Source organism: Stegodyphus dumicola, chromosome 5, assembly GCF_044657685.1.
Source record: "Stegodyphus dumicola isolate Sdum_Otavi_A_Nest chromosome 5, ASM4465768v1".
Lineage (NCBI taxonomy): Eukaryota > Metazoa > Arthropoda > Arachnida > Araneae > Eresidae > Stegodyphus > Stegodyphus dumicola.
The window spans coordinates 53045775-53066068 of record NC_140772.1 but is presented as its reverse complement, the minus strand read 5'-3'; the positions used below and the strand labels follow the sequence as shown (position 1 = coordinate 53066068).

Below are 20294 nucleotides of genomic sequence, written 5' to 3'. Positions count from 1 at the left end.
TCAATTTAATTAATTTAATTAATTTCATTTCAAATTCAAACGTAAAATTATTTATTTTCGATTTCCTATAAATTCATTTGTATCGTTTAATACGATTCTGCAACAAGTGTCATTTTATACCAAGTGTTTAATAAATAACATGGCTTTTGGTAGCTATGTGCAACCCTTCCTGGACGACTGGTTGAAGCATACTCGCTGGTAAATTTTCCTGCTCTGTCGAATTTTATCAACTCAGTCAGACTGCTGTTTATTTACATGTAACGTTTTCGCTGTTTTAAACATGCTAATGAAAACCATCACATTGTAAATAAACTAGAAATTGTTTGGCACTCCATTAAAATGCTTAACTTCTTACAACTAAATTTTAGAAACATTATGAGTTTACAATAAAATAAGCTATTAATAAACACCTTTAAACAATGAAAAGCATGTCAATGTAATTTTAAAGCAATTAGTTCTTACGCGCTACTTAAACTGGATGGATAATTTAAATGACATAAGTAAAACTGAATTCGTGTTCAAGTATAACAATAATAAATAATAATTTATTATTCATTGACATTATATCTGGATACAATTTTAGGTAAACGCAATATACTTTTTTCGGAAGACCATCATTCTTTTAAGTAATGGAGAAAGGACATAATACATTATTCCTTGAAGCATGGTAACTGGTACTGAATTACAACAGTGGTCTCAAACCCAAATTGCATGCAGGCTGAATTTGCAATCGAAAATCAGCTGATGGGCTAGATTTTTTTTTTTTTTTTTTAACTAAAGGGGAAAACTTTTCTTAAAAATATTTTAAATAAATTTCAAATTTCGCTTGCTAAAAATTAGAAAAAAAATACACAAATAATAATAATAAAGCAAAGAAAAAATTTATTTTAAATTTATATTTATTTCTATCAGAAATCTAAAATTTGGCACATGCAAGACATTTTCGTTGGCTATACTTTGTAATTCAAATAGTATACCGACAGGTAAATATTAAATTCTTAGACTAATATTTCCTTCAAATAATTCTTACATGTTTATTTAATCATTAAATAGTTTAATTTAAATGAAATAGAAACAAATTATGAAAACTTTTTTAAGTTTGGAGAGGACAAATCTTGAGAATAAATAATAAAAACCTAGACTCATCCTCTTATTTATTAAATTTTTCTCCGAGGTATAAATAAAAAAAAAACATACGTTTGTGTATAAATAATTATAAAGATTTTTATTTCTTAGGATAGCATTTCGATTCTGATAAAGTTTGTAGCCTTGGAAAGAAATTACTAGAAATTAATTATTATTTGAATAAAATTTTCTTATTTGTTTTCAATAGTGGGGAAAAAAAAGTTCATATTTAAATATATTGTCAAATAAACCGATTATTCTTAGCACAAAAATTCGTAAATAAGCTTATTTATTTTTTGACAAGCACGGATAAAAGCTATCAAATCTTTAATTAAGATTTATATCACATCTTATATTAATTTAGCTCCAATTTATATATCTTCTGATATGTTATTTATGTTTTCTTTTAATGGAAATGAAAATAATATAAAACCGGACTTCAAATTACAAAAAAAATTTTGAAATCTTGGTAACAAATGCATAATTAAAATATTTTCGCAGCCTCATAAAATTGCCTCGGGGGCCGTCAGTTTGAGACGATTGAATTGTAATACGATCTCTTATCCTTCTGCATGTAAATATTTATTTCCTAATATTTACTCGAGAATTGACTGTAGATCACGACTTGTTTTGATGCTGTAACTCGAGAGATGATTCTCGATCCACTCGGTTTGACACAATAATTTCAGCGATAACGATGTTTATTTAGGCTTGGTTTGGGAAATATCTCTTCACAAGTGTGTTCAACATGTGCACATAAAGCAACCGCCAATCTTTAATCTTAAATAAATTTTTAGTCCAAAGGAGCTTTGTCCCTGAGGAACTATTGTTTCCGTTTTGCGATTCTGCGTCGAATCACTCTGTATTATATTTTAAGAAATTATGTAATGAAGAATCTACATAATGTATGTATATTTCTAGCATTATGATAAAACAACAGTACCTGGAGGTATCCAATTTTGGATGGCGTAATCCTACTGCGAATACGGGCATCTAGAAGCCCAAATTTGAAATTTGTTTTATGATCGATTACATATTTTGTAAAAATTTAACGAATTTTTGATTAACAAACTCAAAGATTTCAAAGTGAGCAATGGCAACGTTGTACAGAAAAAAAAAAAAAATTTATCTCCAGCGCGTGAGACTGTGTATCGGAAATTCTACAGACATACTCAATTTAAAAATTATTTTGCAATATTGCTCTTGAACTGAATTTTATGGTGTAAGTGCGAAGAACATCATATTTAATAAATAAGAGTAACACACAAAATGTTAAAAAAATGCCCCTTTGGACGTAATTTAAAATCTGAAACCTTTCAGGTCTTCTTTTTATTTATTACATTTATTATTATATATGCGTCTTCGACGTTAGTTCGAACTCCACAGTCATGGCAACAGAAAATTTTAACAGAAATATTTTTTCGAAAGAACTTAGAAAAGTTACGGAGCCCAATATAAGCATAGAATATGATAAAGTAATGATTTCCAGTGAAGATGAGTTAGATTTTTCGCTGATGAAAATATAAAGGCTTTGACTATTTGACGACAGATAGGAGGAAATCAGCGATGAAGTAAAAGATGTAAGAAGGCGAAAAACCAAGGTAATAAGATAGTGAACATACATAAGATAATAAAAGTGAAATGAATAAGATAGTGATTCCGCAGAAAGAGACAGAAAATTGAGAATGGACAACGTGCACAGAATCCGAAGTATACCCTTTGTATCTAGCGAAGAGCCACTATAGCTTCAAACATAAAAGGACAATTAGATTTCTGAAAAATTATTTTAAGTTAGCCGTAAGAAATTCATGTATGCGGAAAATTTTCTCGAGTTGCTGGTTCGCCGGAGCAAAATATACCCCGAATGCAGATTACTTTTTCTTTCATATTATACAAACTTGATAAAAGTTGTGAAGTACATCATATAAAAATAAATTTTTATATCAGTAAGCAGAATTTTTTAAGTTGCATTCCAAAATTATTAAAAGGTTTAAAATTATCGCTGTGGTGGTCTCGTAACACAAATAATTTCTAAATATATGTGACTATACAATAACTATAAATTACATTAAAATGTTCAAAAGAAATATTAAGAAGTATAATTCTAGTTAATTAATAATAATTAATGCAAAGCAATGTGTGGAATTCCTTAAGAAAATTTATTTTCTTTAAATTCTGTTAGTTCGAGGATATTGGCTTCCTCAGAGAAACATTACTTTTTACATATAATTTAGAGGCTTTCTTGTAAAGAAAATTGTAAAAATGAAATTAAAAAAAGCCTTATACATAATTTTGAAAATTATTTAAATTGTTAAAAAGTAAAATTTTCAAAATTAATTTTAGTTTAAAATATTAAAAAAAAAATCTGAAATGTTTCAGATTTTAAATTACGTCCAAAGGGGCGTTTTTTTAACATTTTGTGTGTTACCTTTCTTTATTAAATATCATGTTCCTCGCACTTAAACCATAAGATCCAGTGCAACAGCAATATCTCAAAATAGTTTTAAAACGAGCATATCTTTAGAATTTCCGATACAGAGACTCACAACGTTGCCATTGCTCGCTTTGAAATCCTTGAGTTTGTTAATCAAAAATTCGTCAAAGTTTTAAAAAATAGGAAATCGATCATAAAACAAATTTCAAATTTGGTCTTCCACATGCTCATATTCGTTGGAGGATTACGTTATTCAAAATTCGATGACTCTATGTACCGTTGTTTTATCACAATACGAGAAATATACATACATTTATGCAGATTTTTCATTATTTAATTTCTTCAAATATAATGCAGGAATCTAACATTTTGTGGCAACAGTTTGAAAAGTGAACCGACATTTATGAGTCCGACGCAAAATGCCAAAACGAAACTAATAGTCCTTCGGGATTCAAATCCCTTTGGACTAATAATAATAAAAGAATTAAACTGATTTCTGAGCGTCCAAACATACGTATTTCTCATTAATATTTTATGAGCCTAGTCACGTAAGAGTTATTTGATTTTAGTTTTAGAATTTTGTGTATTTAAAAAGACAACGTAATTGAAAGTTAATGAATTTAAAACTAAAAGCTAAATTCTTTATAACGTAAAAATCTTATCCTCACAAAATTTTATTTTGTCAAAAATAAATTTCTATTGCTTATAAAAATATTTATTTTAATAATTTAATACAAAATTAATTTTAAGTTAAAATCACTCAAATTTTCATTTTTAAATAAATCGTTCAATTGATCATAATTCAACCATGCAATAAGAATTATTATTTTACGTACTAAAAAGTTAAGATATAATATTTAAGTAATATTACATTCGTTATATTCAAGCACTATTTTATCTCCAACCTAAGCTATAAACTTTCAATATCAACCTAAATTGCAGATTTTCAATGCAAAAACAACCACGCGTAGAGAATTCTAACATAAAAGTTTAGGATATGTAGACTTCTTACATATGCCATCTCGAGGTTACCTGCTTAAGAGGAGGAAAGCTTTTGTGGAGAACTTTTTTAAAAAACTGGCTCGTATTCACATTTTACATAAGAAAAACCCCGAAAACGCCCTGTGCTTGAGTTCATTTGGGCATCAACCCAATTCAGGCCAAACTAAACATTCACTAATTAACAATAAACCACTGCATCACTTTTAAGTTAAAAAAATATCGGAATTATTGTAGAAAGTCATCGATGACAATTCCACTGTAGTCCTTTTTGAAACCATATTAACCCGTTTTGAAAAAGACGAGTCAGTTATTCTGTCCTTGCGTACGAGAATCACGGGTAAAAAATGGTCCAGGTGGATTCTGGAACGATCAAAATGCATATTTCCGCTGAAATATGATACCTGAAATTTTTTCTCATAACAATGCTTCTTTTACTTTGTACAAGGTAGTAAAAAGTGAACAGTAAGTCTTGCAGTGCTCGAATGAAGTATGCGTAGTTTGCAACTTTATTTCATCACTGAATTACCATATTTGCCGGCGTATAAGATTCACCCCCTTTTTATCAGGGCTAAAGAAAAAGAAGGGCTAGGTCATCCGTTTGATAGGGAACGATGCCGACACGAACGCAGTTGGGGAGCAATGTGACGTCACTGGGTTCGTCGCCTCTTCTACTAACCAGAGCTTCACAGTGCGAAAGCTTAAATCTTTACTTCATATTTCTTTGAAAGAGGTTTCTTTGACTTGAAAATTATAGCTGAGGATATTTTTTTAATGAATTAGTGTTTGTAACGGGAATTTATTCAAGAAAATGGAGCCCTGTGCCGTTGCTACCTGCGGTAATGCGTACCATAATACGAAACAAACAAACGTGATATTTCAACAATTTCCGTACAGAAACCTTCAGTAGACGAAAGAATGGCAGCATAGCAAGCATACGTTTTTCTGTTTTTATTATTATTATTATTATTATTATTTTAAGCCCAAAGGGCTATTATTTTCTTTTTGGCATTCTGCGTTGAATCACTATAAACGCGGTATCACTTTTCAAATTATTGCCAGCAAATGTTAGAGCCCTGCATTATATTTAAAGAAATTAAATAATGAAGAATTTGCATAAATGTATGTATGTTTCTTACATTGTGATAAAATGACACTACCTAGAGACATCACATTTTGAATAACGTAATCCTCCACTGAATATGGGCATCTGTAAGCTCTAATTTGGAATTTGTTTATTATCGATTTCATATTTTGTAACACTTTAATAAACGATTTCCATGCGAGCAGTGGCAACACTGTATCCCCCCCAAAAAAAATTATCTCCAGCGCGCGAGAATATGAATGGGAAATTCTAAAGAGATGCTCATTTTAAAAATCCTTTTGCGATATTTCTGTTGAATTGAATTTTATGGTTTAAGTGCAAAGGTGTGGGTCCAGTATTTAATCAGTTCATCATATCAATGTTCAGTTTTCTTACTGAGTTGGCTTTACAAATTTTTTTGGCCTTTTTATTATTAACGTTTTGATGTTTACTTTATTTATCAAACATCCCTTTCTTGGCGCCTCCTACACATAAAATTCGATTTAACAGCAAAATCTCAAAATATTTAAAAACATTTTTCTTTAAAATTTCCGACAGACAGTCTCGCGCGCTGGAGATAAAAATAGTTTTTTCCGTACAGTGTTGCCACTGCTTGCTTTGTGATCGTTGAGCTTGTTATTTAAAAATTCATTAAACTTTTTACAAAATATGAAATAGATAATAAAACAAATACGATATTCAAAATTCGAGCATCCAGTTGGCCATGTTCAGGTGGAGGATTATGTTATTCAAAATTTGGTGGCTCTATGTACAATTGTTTTTTCACAGTTCGAGAAACATGTATACATTCATGCAGATTCTTCATTATTTAATTTCTTTAAATATAATACAGTGTGTTAATGTTTGGTGGCAACAATTTGAAACGCATACGCCGTTTACAGTGATTCAACTCAAAATGCCGTATCGAGACTAATATCCCATTCGAGAATAACATCCCTTTCGAGCCTAAAAATTAATCGAGAAAATTGAAAATGAAAATTTATGTTTTAACCATATATACCGAAATACAAATAACTGCATTAGTGAAACAAAAGCGAATTAAATTGTTTCCAAATGGCACTTCAGAAAGCATTGCAATCAAATGATTATGCGTAAAATGATTGGTAGATACCAGCAATTTTTCTTGAAAAGCCTCCCCGAAGGTTGAAGAAAATTCTTCAAAATGTATGGGAGCAATTGAAAATCATATTTCTAAACTTAAAAAATGTCTTTCGTCCCTCAATAAGAACACGATTCGTTTATTTTGCTGATTATAAACAGTCATAAGAGTTTGACACATAAATTGGAATGCATCCCTTGTGTCGGCAAGAAAAGTTAACCATAAAATAGGTAAATGGAAATAAATCATGTAAAATAATTCATTTTATTGTATTAAAAATAAGATTTTATTATTTGGTTTATTATTCATAATGTGTTATGTGATTTATTTTATGCGATTTTTTTTTTGGTTACTTATGAAACTATACAAAACAAATCATGAAATTCTGCATAGAGATAAATTAGCATTAGAATACATGCTTTTAAAATATAAGACTACACTATTCATAAGAAAGTATATAAATGTCAATTTAAAATATTTTTATTAATTTATGAGTAATGGACACTGCATAGTAATCCTGATGATCAATACTAATGCTTTCATAATAGTCATTGTCAAGACTTACAAAAACCTAATTATCTTATTTCCAGTGCTAGTTGAAAGACAAAATTAAATGAAGTGAAATTTGTTTGGATTTAATATATTATGAAATTTGTTGTTAGCATTCATTAGCTTTTAATCAGATGAGTTTGTAAGGGCGTATTCTGAAAATACGTTTGCATAATTTTATTTGATATTTCTATAACCCAACTTGTGATATTTTAACTCAAAAAGAATTATTCGTAAATATAGAAATTTGTCAATGTTTTTTATCGATAAGTTACTATTTACATACATTTCAAAAAATATTGTAGAAAAAAATTAACCATATTTAATGTATATTCGACTTTAAATATTAGTTTAAGGCTTATATTTTACGCGTACTATAGTTTAATTAAATCGACCATAGCTACATTACTAGGTCAGCTTTATATATCCATACACATTGTAATTTCATTAGATAAAATTTCTTCCTCATATTATTTACCGAACAGTTGTTCAAAACTTTTGATTTTCAAGCAAATACTCATGAAACCGAAGGTGGTATAAAAGCTCAAAAGCTCTCACAGCAGCAAGCGAACCCATCTACGTCATCACTCTCTTCTTCCGGTTTCAGCGGCGAGGAGCTGATGAGCCAGCCCTTTAGCCCTGCCTTTTTATACCCATTTTTGAAGGATAAAAGTTTATTACTGATCATTATAATGCATTTACAGTATTTTAAATATGAAGTAGCAGAAAGTAATACTTTCTGCAAATACCCAATTTATCTGGGAAAGAACATCTTTTAATCTCTTTCGTCAAAACCTAGACACTCATCTCCAGAGCTGAAGAGTCACTTGAAACCTCTTCTAAATCAGCATCTGAGTCCTCTTACAACAAATTGTCCTCTGTACCATCCAGTGTTTCCATGTTCTTTAGCATACGCAATCATAAGTAACTTATATGCTAGCCGACGTTGCTTTTGAGCCATAACTTGCCAAGAAATTTTAAGAAAATTGAACAGTAGAAATTTCACACATTTAAAAGTTGTTCACAAAAATTAGAAAGTTTAAATGAACCCAGCTGCGATCGTCGATGACAGCGCATGCGCATTCACTGAACTCTACGTAACTCTAACATTTCCACACTCCGTAAGGAAACAACGTTTAAAAAAAAAAAAAAAAAAAAAAAAAAAAAAACTTGCATAACTTCGAATAGAGAAGCCAGAAATGAAATATCGACGTATAAGACGCACTTCGCAATGTGTTTATACACATATTGATAAACAGACTACTATTTCGAAAGGGATATAAATTATGCCTTAATTTCTCGTTCTTGACTTTCCGTTCTCGATTGATTATTTATTTACATTAGGTTTTCAACCAGTAATAAGTTATTGTCACATTATATTTTCTTTCTTGCTTGCTTTTCATGCACGTGGATTTTCTATACATAGATAATCATCGGCGCCTCTAATGTTCGGGTTAAAAAAAAAATCATAGACACCAATAAAAATGAAAAAAAGTCCAAGGGTTTTTAACATTTTGTGTGTTACCTTTATTTATTAAACATCATATTCTTCCCAATTCAGTTCAACAGCAATATCGCAAAATAATTTTAAAATGAGTATACTATTAGAATTTCTGATAGATTCTCGCGCGCTGGAGATAAAAGTGTTTTTTTTTTTTTTTTTTTTTCCCTTACAGTGTTGCCATTGCTCGCTTTGAAATCGTTTGAGTCTGTTAATCGAAAATTCGTTGAACTGTTGCAAAATATCAAATCGATAATAAAAAAATTTCAAATTCGAATTAAGGCTTCCACATGCCCATATTTAATGAAAGATTACGTTAAGCAAATTTTGATGGTTCTAGGTACCGTTGTTTTATCACAGTGCGAGAAACATACATACGGTCATGCAGACTCTTCATTATTTCATTTCTTTAAATATAATACAGGGCGATAATATTTGGTGGCAACAATTTGGAAAAAGAAACAACGCTTATGTGAATCGACGCAAAATGCCAAAACGAAATTAATAGTCCTTCAAGGCTAATTGTCGCTTTGGACTTTAAAAAAAAATAAATAAATAAATAAATAAAATAAATCTGAAAGCTTTCAGACTTTATGAGCTTTTTTTAACACGTATTTAGTAATTATCATGTATTTAGTAATTATCCTTTATTTAGTAAATATCATGTTCTTCGCATTTAAACGATAAAATTTGTTGCCATTGCTCACTTTGAAATCGTTGAGTCTGTTAATCAAAAATTCATTAAAGTTTTACAAAATATGAAAAAGATACCAAAGTAAATTCCAAATTCGGGCTTCCCATATTCGATGGAAGATTATGTTATTCAAAATTTGATGGCTCTAGGTACCGTTGTTTTTTCACAGTCCGAGAAACATACATTCATGCAGATTCTTCATTATTTAATTTCTTTAAATATAATGCAAGGTTCTAATATTTGGTGGTAATAATTCGAAAAGTGAAACGCCGTTTATAGTGAACCAATGCAAAATGCCAAAACTAAATTAATAGCCCTTCTGTCCAAATTATCTCTTTGGGCTAAAAACTTAAAAACCTAAAATCAAGAACAAGTTAACTCCTGATGTACTTCTCGGACTATTAATCGCAAGCAAAATCAAAATGTTTACTATGCGACTGCCTCTGGAATTTCCTGTCTCTGTTTGTTGTGCCTTAATTCTTTGCATATTCTCAGTTTACACGTTTGACAATATCAGTGATGTAGCCGAAACTTCTACCGCTAGGAGCAATCGGTCGCCATTTCTCTCAATGCACATAAAAAAGTCAATATAAAACAATATATAAGGAAATAAATGAAGGCTCTCTTTCTTATTTTTTAAATAAAATTTTTATTCCAAATTTCTAAATATTATTACTATTTTTATTTTGTTATCAGAATCGTCGATGTCATTTCAGTGATCTGTTTCATTACCCGAGTTGTTGTTCTGCACACACTCATAAAGATTTCTTATACACGAGGTTTCCATTTTAGGATGTCGGGTGTTTATCAATCGATTTGCGTTTAAAAAAATTCCTGAGACAACAAGCAGCACTTGGCATTTGTGAAGAAAACTCCCAGTTGTACTGAATGAAACATTTGGAATTGAATTCCGAAGACAGTATTTTAGAATAAAAGTGCAAAAGTTCAAAGCGTCCCTGTCTCCACATCTGTTTCGTCTTCTCAAACAGGTATAAAATCTTTTAAATACTGTTATCTTAATGAGGAATTCTTCCTCTTTTATGTCACTGAGATCGTAATTTGAATAACACTTTTATTTCTCATTCAAGAGTTTCGATGGAATATGAAAGGTCGTGATCAACGTAGAACAATTTTCTGTCAATTCAGTTTCACATAACAGTTGAGCATCTCGTTATTCTTTACTTCGGCAATAACCTAACGGATAAAACGGCTGAATACTAGTAGTTCGATCTAGCTGCATGAATTTTTCGAGGCTTACCCTATCTGTAGAGTATGTAACGTTGTATTCGCGCATTATTGATGTGACTATCAGCCAGTTCCTAGATATTTAAGCCTTTTAAGTCTTCCGCGAAGGCATCTTTCTTCTTAAATCTCGTAGTAAGCTTTGTTATAACGCAATAAATCCTAATCCTTCTTTTTACTAGGATAATCCTCATAACTTAACCACTACAAAATTAAATTTCATTTAAGAAAATGTGTCGCCCGGGATAGACAACTCTCGTCCAGTTTCGTCACGTTACTTTACCATGTTAGACCTTCGATATGAAAGTTAAACAGATGCCTAATTTATCGCTACCAGAAAAAGTAAAATTTATAAGGCGGCTGCGTGGTTAAGAGCGAAAATTCTCGAGTTTCGCGGTCCGGTATTTACATAAGCAATTTCGTGGTAGAGACGATTTGTATTAAATTTCAAGCGGAAAGTTTGAGAGAAAAGAAGTCACAACACAATTCTAGCAAGTAATTAAATAAGTATTGCATTACAAAATTTCAACTGGACGTTTACAAACCAATCAGTTTCTGGAATCGTATTCAATAGCTTAATAATAATATTAGATGATTACCTTTTAACTGTACGGATTATACTGTACACACTCAGATTTTCTTTACTAAACAACACATAAAAAAAAAATTGTTTTATATCGAAATTGTTCCTTGTATTTTAGAAATTCAGGGATACTTAGTGTAATTCAAAACTGAAAGCTCTGATTTAGTTTGGAAGCAATTGTTTCTCGTATTTCAGAAACCCTGTAAACTTATGTTCTCGTTTGGAAACGACTTTTCCTCGTATTCCAAAAATCCAGTAAAATTTACTGTCATTCAAAATTGAAAAGTCCTGGCTTCGAATTTGGGATAGGATTTCTCAAGAACACATTTTTGCGGAAATCCTCACTGAAAGCAATATAAAAATAATTTAATTATAAAAGTAATCTGAGTGTTAAAAAATCCAAAACTCAAAGAAATAAGTGACAATCGCAAAAGTGTGGAAAAATCATCGAAAATTCGTGAAAATTTACGTGAAAATACTCTATTTAAAACCTATTTCAGCGCTTTTAGTTGCACCTATTGTCAGTAAATTACTACTCTGAGAAATACAAGAAACACTAAGACTAGTTAATTAAAACAAAATCATCAACAGCATTCGTTTCACAGGATATTTTTGTTTTCTTCTTTGGACCAGAAAAAGGAAAAGAAAATCAAAACATCAACATTTCAATCAATGAGTAAAACGTCGGCCAATATACTTTATGGGCTGGAACTTCCTCAGGAAAAATTTCAAATAATTAGTTCACCAGTTTTGTCAAAAATAACCACATATTTCAATCATCAGTTTTTGAATGAGCTACTTAATACTCGATTTATAAAACAGGAGGCCCCGAAGTAAAACCTATTACGAAAGCTGTGGCTAATTTTTTTTTTTTTTTTTTTTTTTTTTTTTTCAGTGAAATAGACGTCACTGTATTTCATCCATGGACCTTATAAGAAATAGACCAATCCTAACGGGTTTTCTCCCTCGTCAGATGCGTTGCCGGCTGTCACCTTGATCACATCCGGAGGAGTAGGGACGACTTGCAGAAATTTAACATTGGTTGCCTATTGCAGCGTATATAATTGTCAAGAAAAAGCTGGTTGTAGCGCCTCATTTCACAAATTAGAATTTCTACATATTTTTATTTTTGAAATTGAGACATTTTTAAAAATTTAGCATATCTATCAAGCATAATTAACGTTCCAAATAATTGTAAAGCTATTGCATGCTTTCAGGGCTGGATATTTTTTTACCTTTTCCTATGTTGTAAGGAAATTTGTAACTACTTCTTTTAGAAAATAACATTTTAAATCTGAACTAATAGAAAATTTCAAACAAGCAATTTTCTATTGCAATTTTTATGCTTTTTATTGGTGTAAATAAGTAAAAAATACTAAAATATTTAAAAACGAGTTTTTGAAAGTTTTGTTTAAAATTCTAAATTGTGCTGCTTTTTTTAAATTATAGATGAGCATTATAGCACAATTTCTATAAAGGAATTTTATTTCAATTATATTTCCATAATACATCATAATACATTATATTTCTATAATACACAGTGATAAACACTTTTGACTCCTTAAAAAATTTTATACATTTAATTCTAACATTAAAATTGTATTTAACCGTAATAATTAATTTTGCTTGTATTTTATAATGATTATTTTTTAAATTTATTTTTATTTCTGCATAAGATTTTTTTTTATTTACTGTTAATTTAATTTATTAGCCAAAGGGACGGCAGCCTAGAAAGGCTGTTAGTTTCGAAGCGGCAGTTTGCGCTGCTTTACTATAAATGTCCGTGTCTCCTTGCAAATTGTTGTTACCAAATATTATCGCCCTGTATTATATTCATAGAAATTAAATAATGAAGAATCTGCTTGAATACATGCATGTTTCTCGCACTGTGACAAAAACGATAGTATCTAGAGCCATCAAATTTTGAATAATGTAATCCTCCACCCGAACATGGGCATCTGGACGGCCGAATATCGAATTTGTTTTAATCTATTTCATATTTTGTCAAAACTTTAACGAATTTTTGATTAACAAACTCTACGAGTATCTATTTCATATTTTGTAAAATTTTAACAAATTTTTGATTAACAAACTCAACGAGTACAGAGCGAGCACTAGAAATAACAGTTTTATCTCCAGTGCGGAAATTCTAAAGATATGCTGTTTTCAAATGTATATGGTTTACGGGCGAAGAACATGATATTCAATGAATATAGGTAATACACAAAACTTTAAAAAAAGGTTCCTTTTGGGCGCAATATAAAATCTGAGTGCTTCTAGATTTTATTTTATCTTTTTTCCCTCCTTTATTACGCTCAGAAAGTTTTATGCTCCGAAATTTATGAATGATTAAAATAACTAATCCATTTTAATGTTAATAATTTAATGATCATATAATCAAATAAATATGATGGTTTTGTAATGTTATTATAGTTTGTAAAATCACTGGCTGAAAATGTTCATTAAATTTTTTAAAAAAATTATCAGATCATGTTTAATTTTACCTTATTTCTTTCAAAGCATCACGTACTATCAATCTTATTTAATTTCACTTTATTTTTTCGCAAAATTATGTTCATAAATTTTGTGCTTAAGAGTTTTTACCGTTTTACCAAAGTAAAGATGTTTGTACAAGAATTACGCGTGAAAAAAATGCGCGAAATGCAGTAAAAAGTGCTTTAATGAGATATATTAAATCCTATTTGGAAAAAACTGTGGCTTTCATAATCTCATCACTATACAACGTATCACATTTAATAATTATAAAGAGTTATGTGATACAAACGCCATAGGTTTCAGTGTTAAAGTAAAACAGATTCATTGGCATTCATTCATTTCGTAAAACAAATCTAATAATTTAGTATTATTTTGTTTAAGTTATTTGAACAAAGTAATGCAATTTTTCCTTTCATATATTTTGTTTTCGTTTATTTTTTTAAACTTGATCATTTTTACAAAAATTTTAATTATATTACAAAAGTACCAAATTAACACAGTTAAAATTTTTATCAGTTCAATAATCAAGATTATTGGACCGGGTTACACTGTAACTGTTCAAAATCTGCCATTAAAAAAATAATAATAATAATCAAGATTATGGACGTAAACGTAAAAAGTTCAGTTTCTTACCAAACACGGAAGAAATTATTGCCTCGGATGAGTTTAGGGTTTGAACATTTCAAAAAGTTATGTTTGCTTAAAACATGCAATCTCACTTAGAATAAATAAATAACAGTTTAATAATCTATGATTTTAAATAAAAAAGATTATATTTCTTTCATATATTTTATTCTTCTCCGTAATTTCAAAGATTTGAGATTTTTAAAGAAAGGTATAAAATATTAAAATATGAAGTTAATATTTTATTTCCTGCTTCTACTTTTATATTTTTTAAGTCGAAATTTGAATAATAATAGTAACAAATGCATTTTAACAAACTTTAAATAATATTGTATGAGGATATAAAAGCACCTTGTAAGCGAATGTACCCACCCCATCGGCCTCTGTGAATATAAGGCGTTGATGGTACTAGAACATTTCAACATTTTTTATTTTTATTAGCTGCACTTATCGAATGGAAATTCAAATAGTTTTCTCTTACGTGTAAACATAGTCGATGTTCATAACTAATAAAATCAGCTAACGACAATTCAAAACTAGTACAAGAAATCTTATTTAGTGGCACGGCCAATAAAGAGTGGTTTGGTAATATTTAACAACATTCAGTTGTAATTAATACTCAATTTGCGATGTATGAAAAAAGGACATGAATCCTAAATTTTCTCGAATCTGAAAATTAAAAGTATTCGGGTTTCACGAAAATAATAATAACATACAGATGAGGAGGAAATGTCTTATTTATATTTAAAAGATTTGATTAAAGCAAATTTTCAGATCTGCGTTTTATCAAAAACAAATCTTAAGACACATTATTCAAAATAAACTAATAATAAATAAAAACTAGTAAGTTAATTTGCACAGTTAAGCTCTTGAATTTTACAGTTCATTTTCTTAATATAATTAATTTAACAAAAAACATTTAATAATAGTTGAAAATTTTTAAACATTTTCAGAATCCTAAAATCAAGGCAAGGGGAGGACTAGTACCGCATTTGATATTAATAAGCGTAAGTAAGAAGCTTTAACAAAAATAACATGTAACATTAATTTCTTTCCAGAAAATTGGCAAAAATTGTAGGAAAAAAAAAAAAAAAAAAAAAAACTACTTAGTTTAAGAATTCATAAAAATACTAAATCTGAATTTGAATATAAGTGAAAGAACATTAGCAATATGATAAACCTATTGTGGAAAATCAGCAACAAAGACTTCAAAAATGGCGCAACTGGATACCGGTGATATTTATTAGCCGTGAAATCGCAATAGTTACATTCTTTTCTTTTAATGAACTTTCTTCTAGACATTAACAAAATTACTCTTTTAAGATATAAGTTAAAACATTTAACAAGATTAGAATTCGAAAGATTCGAATGTTAAAAAAATCACGATGATTCGAGTTTCAACATCTCAAATGTTTTTCCAGATTCGCGGGATTACAAATTTCGAATGTCCCATCCGTAATTTTTAATTAGGAAAACAATTTTGTTTTCATACAAAAATATTAAAAAACACTAAAATGTTTACACGAATATTAAATTTGAATTTACCTTAATCTGCTTAAACTGGTCAAACGTGCTTTAGACTTGGGCTTGGGAATTCTGTATCGCCTGGGTGGTATAAGTCGCATTTCAGATCTAGGTGTCCTTCGTGGAACATAACTTATCATTGGAATGGGACAGTAAGCACTTTTCTCAGGTAACAGAGAATTATTGAAATTGCAGAAGTCTTCCGGAGGCCCACCAGGATACCAGGAGGCAGATTCACCACAACTCAGTTCTTCGTATACCATTGGACTGAATGGGCTTTGACAAGTAGATGACGATTCCGAAGAGATTATACCGTTATCCTCGCAATTGCAAGCCATGAGTGCATTGTATCGTCGGTGGGTTTCAAACCGCATGGTAAAGGAGCGGGGTTGCCGTAAGATAATCCCCCCGCTCACGTGTCGGACGGCGCCGATTTTCTCGCCACATAAACAAACGGTAGTAAAGAAGCGTTCCACAACAACGCCAAATTCTAGGGGCAGAAGCGAATCCTATCACGAATTCCGCAAGTTTCAAATATCGAATATTTATAAGCCGTGAAATAAAAATAGTAATGAAGAGGACAGAAGAAAGAAAACTTAATATTAAAAGTTTTTAATTAATGCAGCAAACTTTTAAATATGCTTTTTATAAAAAACGAACTTACAAGTACAATTTTTGAAAACACACCTGCCATAGTTACTCAAAAATAAGACTCTCCTTACATTTTATGATAAAATTTGAGACATAAAAGTGTAGGTGAATATTTGTGGAGAACATAATTCGTATCAAATATTCATTTACATTTTGATTGGGATGAAAGGCAAGCTACTTAATTAAATGCAATATATAATACGGTACAGGAAAAAAAAAAATAAATAAATAACAGTATTAAGACACGAGATGCAAATATAAATTTAAAAAAAAAATATGAAAGCTTTTCAGATCTAATATTACACCCAAAAGGATGTTTTTTTTAACATTTTATGTGTTACCTTTATTGATAAATATTAATTCGCATAAAATTCAATTCAACATCATCATCACAAAATATTTAAAAACAGCATATCATTAGAATTTCCAACACACAGTTTCGTGCGCTGAAAATATAAATGTTTTAGTCAGTACAGTGTTGCCATTGCTCACTTTGAAATCCCTGAGTTTGTTAATCAAAAATTCGTTAAAGTTTTACATAATTTTAAATAGACAATAAAAAATTCGAAATTCAAAGCTCGAGCTTCTAAGTACCCATGTTTGGTCGGAGGACTACGCTATTTAAAATTTGATGTCTCTAGGTACCGTTGTTTCTTCACAATGTGAGAAACATTCATGCAGATTCTTCATCAGTTAGTTTCTTCAAATATAATACGTAGCGATAACATTTGGTGGAGACAGTTTGAAAAGCGAATCGACTCAAAATGCCGTTTTGAAATTAATAGCTCTTCTGGGCTAAGGCCGTTTGGGTTAATTAGATATGTATTGTTAGTGATGTGAACCCTGCTAGTTTATAAGGATAGACATACCAGCAACTATTGTAACGGAGGCAGGCAATAAAAAGAAATCGATCACATGTGGTTCAGACGTGACCAATAAGTCACAACAAGGGTAGGGGTTTTAAAACAACATGATATTTCATTAATAATACTTGTAAATTGAAAAGCAGCCACAGACGCAGACTTCTTTCCCAACAAAGATAAGATAATAGGATAAAATGTCTCCAAACTAGGGTACATAATTTGGCGTGCATCCAGACAAAGATAATGATAATGAATCGTCAGTATGGGGACAAGGTAATAGGAACGACGTTTACTCTTCATGAAATATAAAAAAGGCGGATTCACATCAGTATGTAGATCCTAAACAAAACAGATAGAATGTTATTAACTACATTCAGTGATATTGGGATACGTTTCTTGACTGACGTACTCCCAAAAACTTCCTCAAGTTCTCTAGCTTGCAAAGTTATATCAGTTTGTTGAGCTATAATTTTATTTACAGACACTTTTTAGTCCAAAGGGGCTTTGTTCCTGATGGAATATTGCTTTCGTTTTGCGATTTTGCGATGAAAACTTTGAAAGCCTGTATCACTTTTCAAATCGTTGCCACCAAATACTATCACTCTGTATTATATTTGAAGAAATTAAATAATTAAGAATCTGCATAAATTTTATGTTTATGTTTCTCGCATTGTGATAAAACAATAGTACCTAGAGACATCCAGTTTTGAATGACGTAATCCTACTGCGAATATGGGCATCTGAAAGCCCAAATTTGAAATTTGGAATTTGTTTTACTATCGATTTCATATTTTGTAAAACTTTAACAAATTTTGGATTAACAAACTCAACGATTTGAAAGCGAACAATGGCAACATTCTACGGGGAAAAGAAAATTAAAAAAAAAAAAAAAAAAACTTTTTATTTCCAGCTCTCGCGAAACTGTGTATCGGAAATTCTAAAGATATAGGCTCATTTTTAAATTATTTTGAGACATTGCTGTTGAACTGAATTTTATGGTTTAAGTGCAAAGAAAATGATATTTAATAAATAAAGGTAACACACAAAATATAAAAAAAGTCCATTTGGACGTAATTTAAAATTTGAACCCTTTCAGATTTTTCTTATTAAATTAAATTATTTAATTTTTTTCCAATTTTAAAGGTGTAATAAAATTTTTACTACCATGTTTCTTTTCTTTTCTTTTTTTTTTTTTTTTCTAACCACAATATGTTTTACATGCTTTAGAACTAAAACCCTGTTTACTTTGAATGATACAATACTTACTGGACTTGATTTCAGAATAGACATTTTTAAAACATTTTGTTGAGCTCTTAATTGAGTCTTAGGATTATAACTTTTTTTAAAAATTATATTACAACTCGACTAGTGATGGACTAAAAATCGTTTGCGATAGACTTGTGGGCCATTTCTGTTCTATTAGCATGATAATTAAGTTCTTTTCTATAATCAAAATACCCATTTCTAAGATCTTACCAAATTTTAAAACAAATATATATGTATATATATATATATTTTAATTTTCGAGTAAATGCGGTATATTTATTAAAATGGTGTAATTAATATTCAGTAAATGAAATACGTGTTTAAAGTTCTTGAATCTTGTTGTTTCATTTTCTCAGTATTTTTTTGCTGCAAATGTTTGAGTAATAGTTGAATTTTTTTTTAGATTTTTCCGAAGCCATTTTAAACCAACGGAAGTGTAGAGGTAGGGGTATTGTTTAATGAGTTCTGATAGATACATATTAAACCCTAAATTCTGGATTTGTAATTAATGGGAACCCTAAATTCTATTAAGAAAAGTAACAGAGTAACACTCGGAACCGCCAAGTGAACAACAGGACCACCGAAATTACAACAGATCCTCCTTCCATCAAGCTTCGATGAACGCCAATCACATATCTCAATTATTATTTCATCCATCAACTTCAATTTTTAATTTATCTCTTCTGCGTCCTTTTATATCTCACTTTTCTAAATTGTATTACGTAAATTTTGAATTGCATAAATTAAAAAATAGCGAAATACTGAAAAGTACAGTTGTATCTAGATCAGAGTGTTTGAAAGAAAAAGAAAAAAAAAAAAAAAAAAAAGGTTATTTGAGTAAAAAGAGATTCTATAAGTAAGTAGAAAAATATATATACAGTATAGTCTCGTAAACTCGACATAATGTGGACTGAGAGACTGTCTAGTTTCCGAAAAGTCGAGTTTTACGGAATAAGGGATGGGTTTTTCAGAACTCTTAATATTTACCCTTTGATGCGCGTGGTATTATTTTTATAATGTTTTAACTAAAAACTCTAGACATCGAATATTATAATCCTAGTGACAAATAATATGTGAATTAAAAAAAAATCTACTCTTGGTCATTAATCTGTTGGTTGTTAGCTCAGCTTTTCCATCTATCGAACCAGCCAGCAAAAGTAAATCCAGGCTCTTCTTGAAATTCATCATAAAATTTTAGGGCTTTCTCTTATAAAATTTGTCCTGAAATGCGTATTCCCTGTTTTCTTTGCTGCCTGAACCACCAATAAAGCGCCTCGCTCACTTTTTCATATTCACCAACTTTCATACTTTTTCTTTCCTTTAAACTATCCGTACATGCTCTTCACACACAAAGGTTCGATTTAGTACCTCTTTCCCACTCTATCAAAGTAATCCGTCCACCTAAATTCACGGGAATTTTGTTTACACTTTCCCCTTCGTCCAGTCTCTTTAAGGCATCTAGTTTCATTTCCATGGTCACCTTAGTTTGTTTTCTTTCCTTTTCGAACGACATTTTCTCCAAAAATATGTCCGGACTTA

The 20294-nt window shown here is 30.1% G+C and overlaps 1 protein-coding gene across 1 annotated transcript in view; it reads right to left on the bottom strand.

The window, feature by feature from the left end:
• The window catches only part of LOC118201260 (uncharacterized), a 49076-nt gene extending 32730 nt beyond the window's left edge, over positions 1 to 16346 (bottom strand). The window contains exon 1 of the mRNA XM_035373323.2: positions 15997 to 16346. Coding sequence (XP_035229214.2) covers positions 15997 to 16313 — 317 coding nt within the window. The 5' untranslated portion in view covers positions 16314 to 16346. The remainder of the gene's footprint in view (positions 1 to 15996) is intronic.
• Positions 16347 to 20294: the final 3948 nt, after the last annotated feature.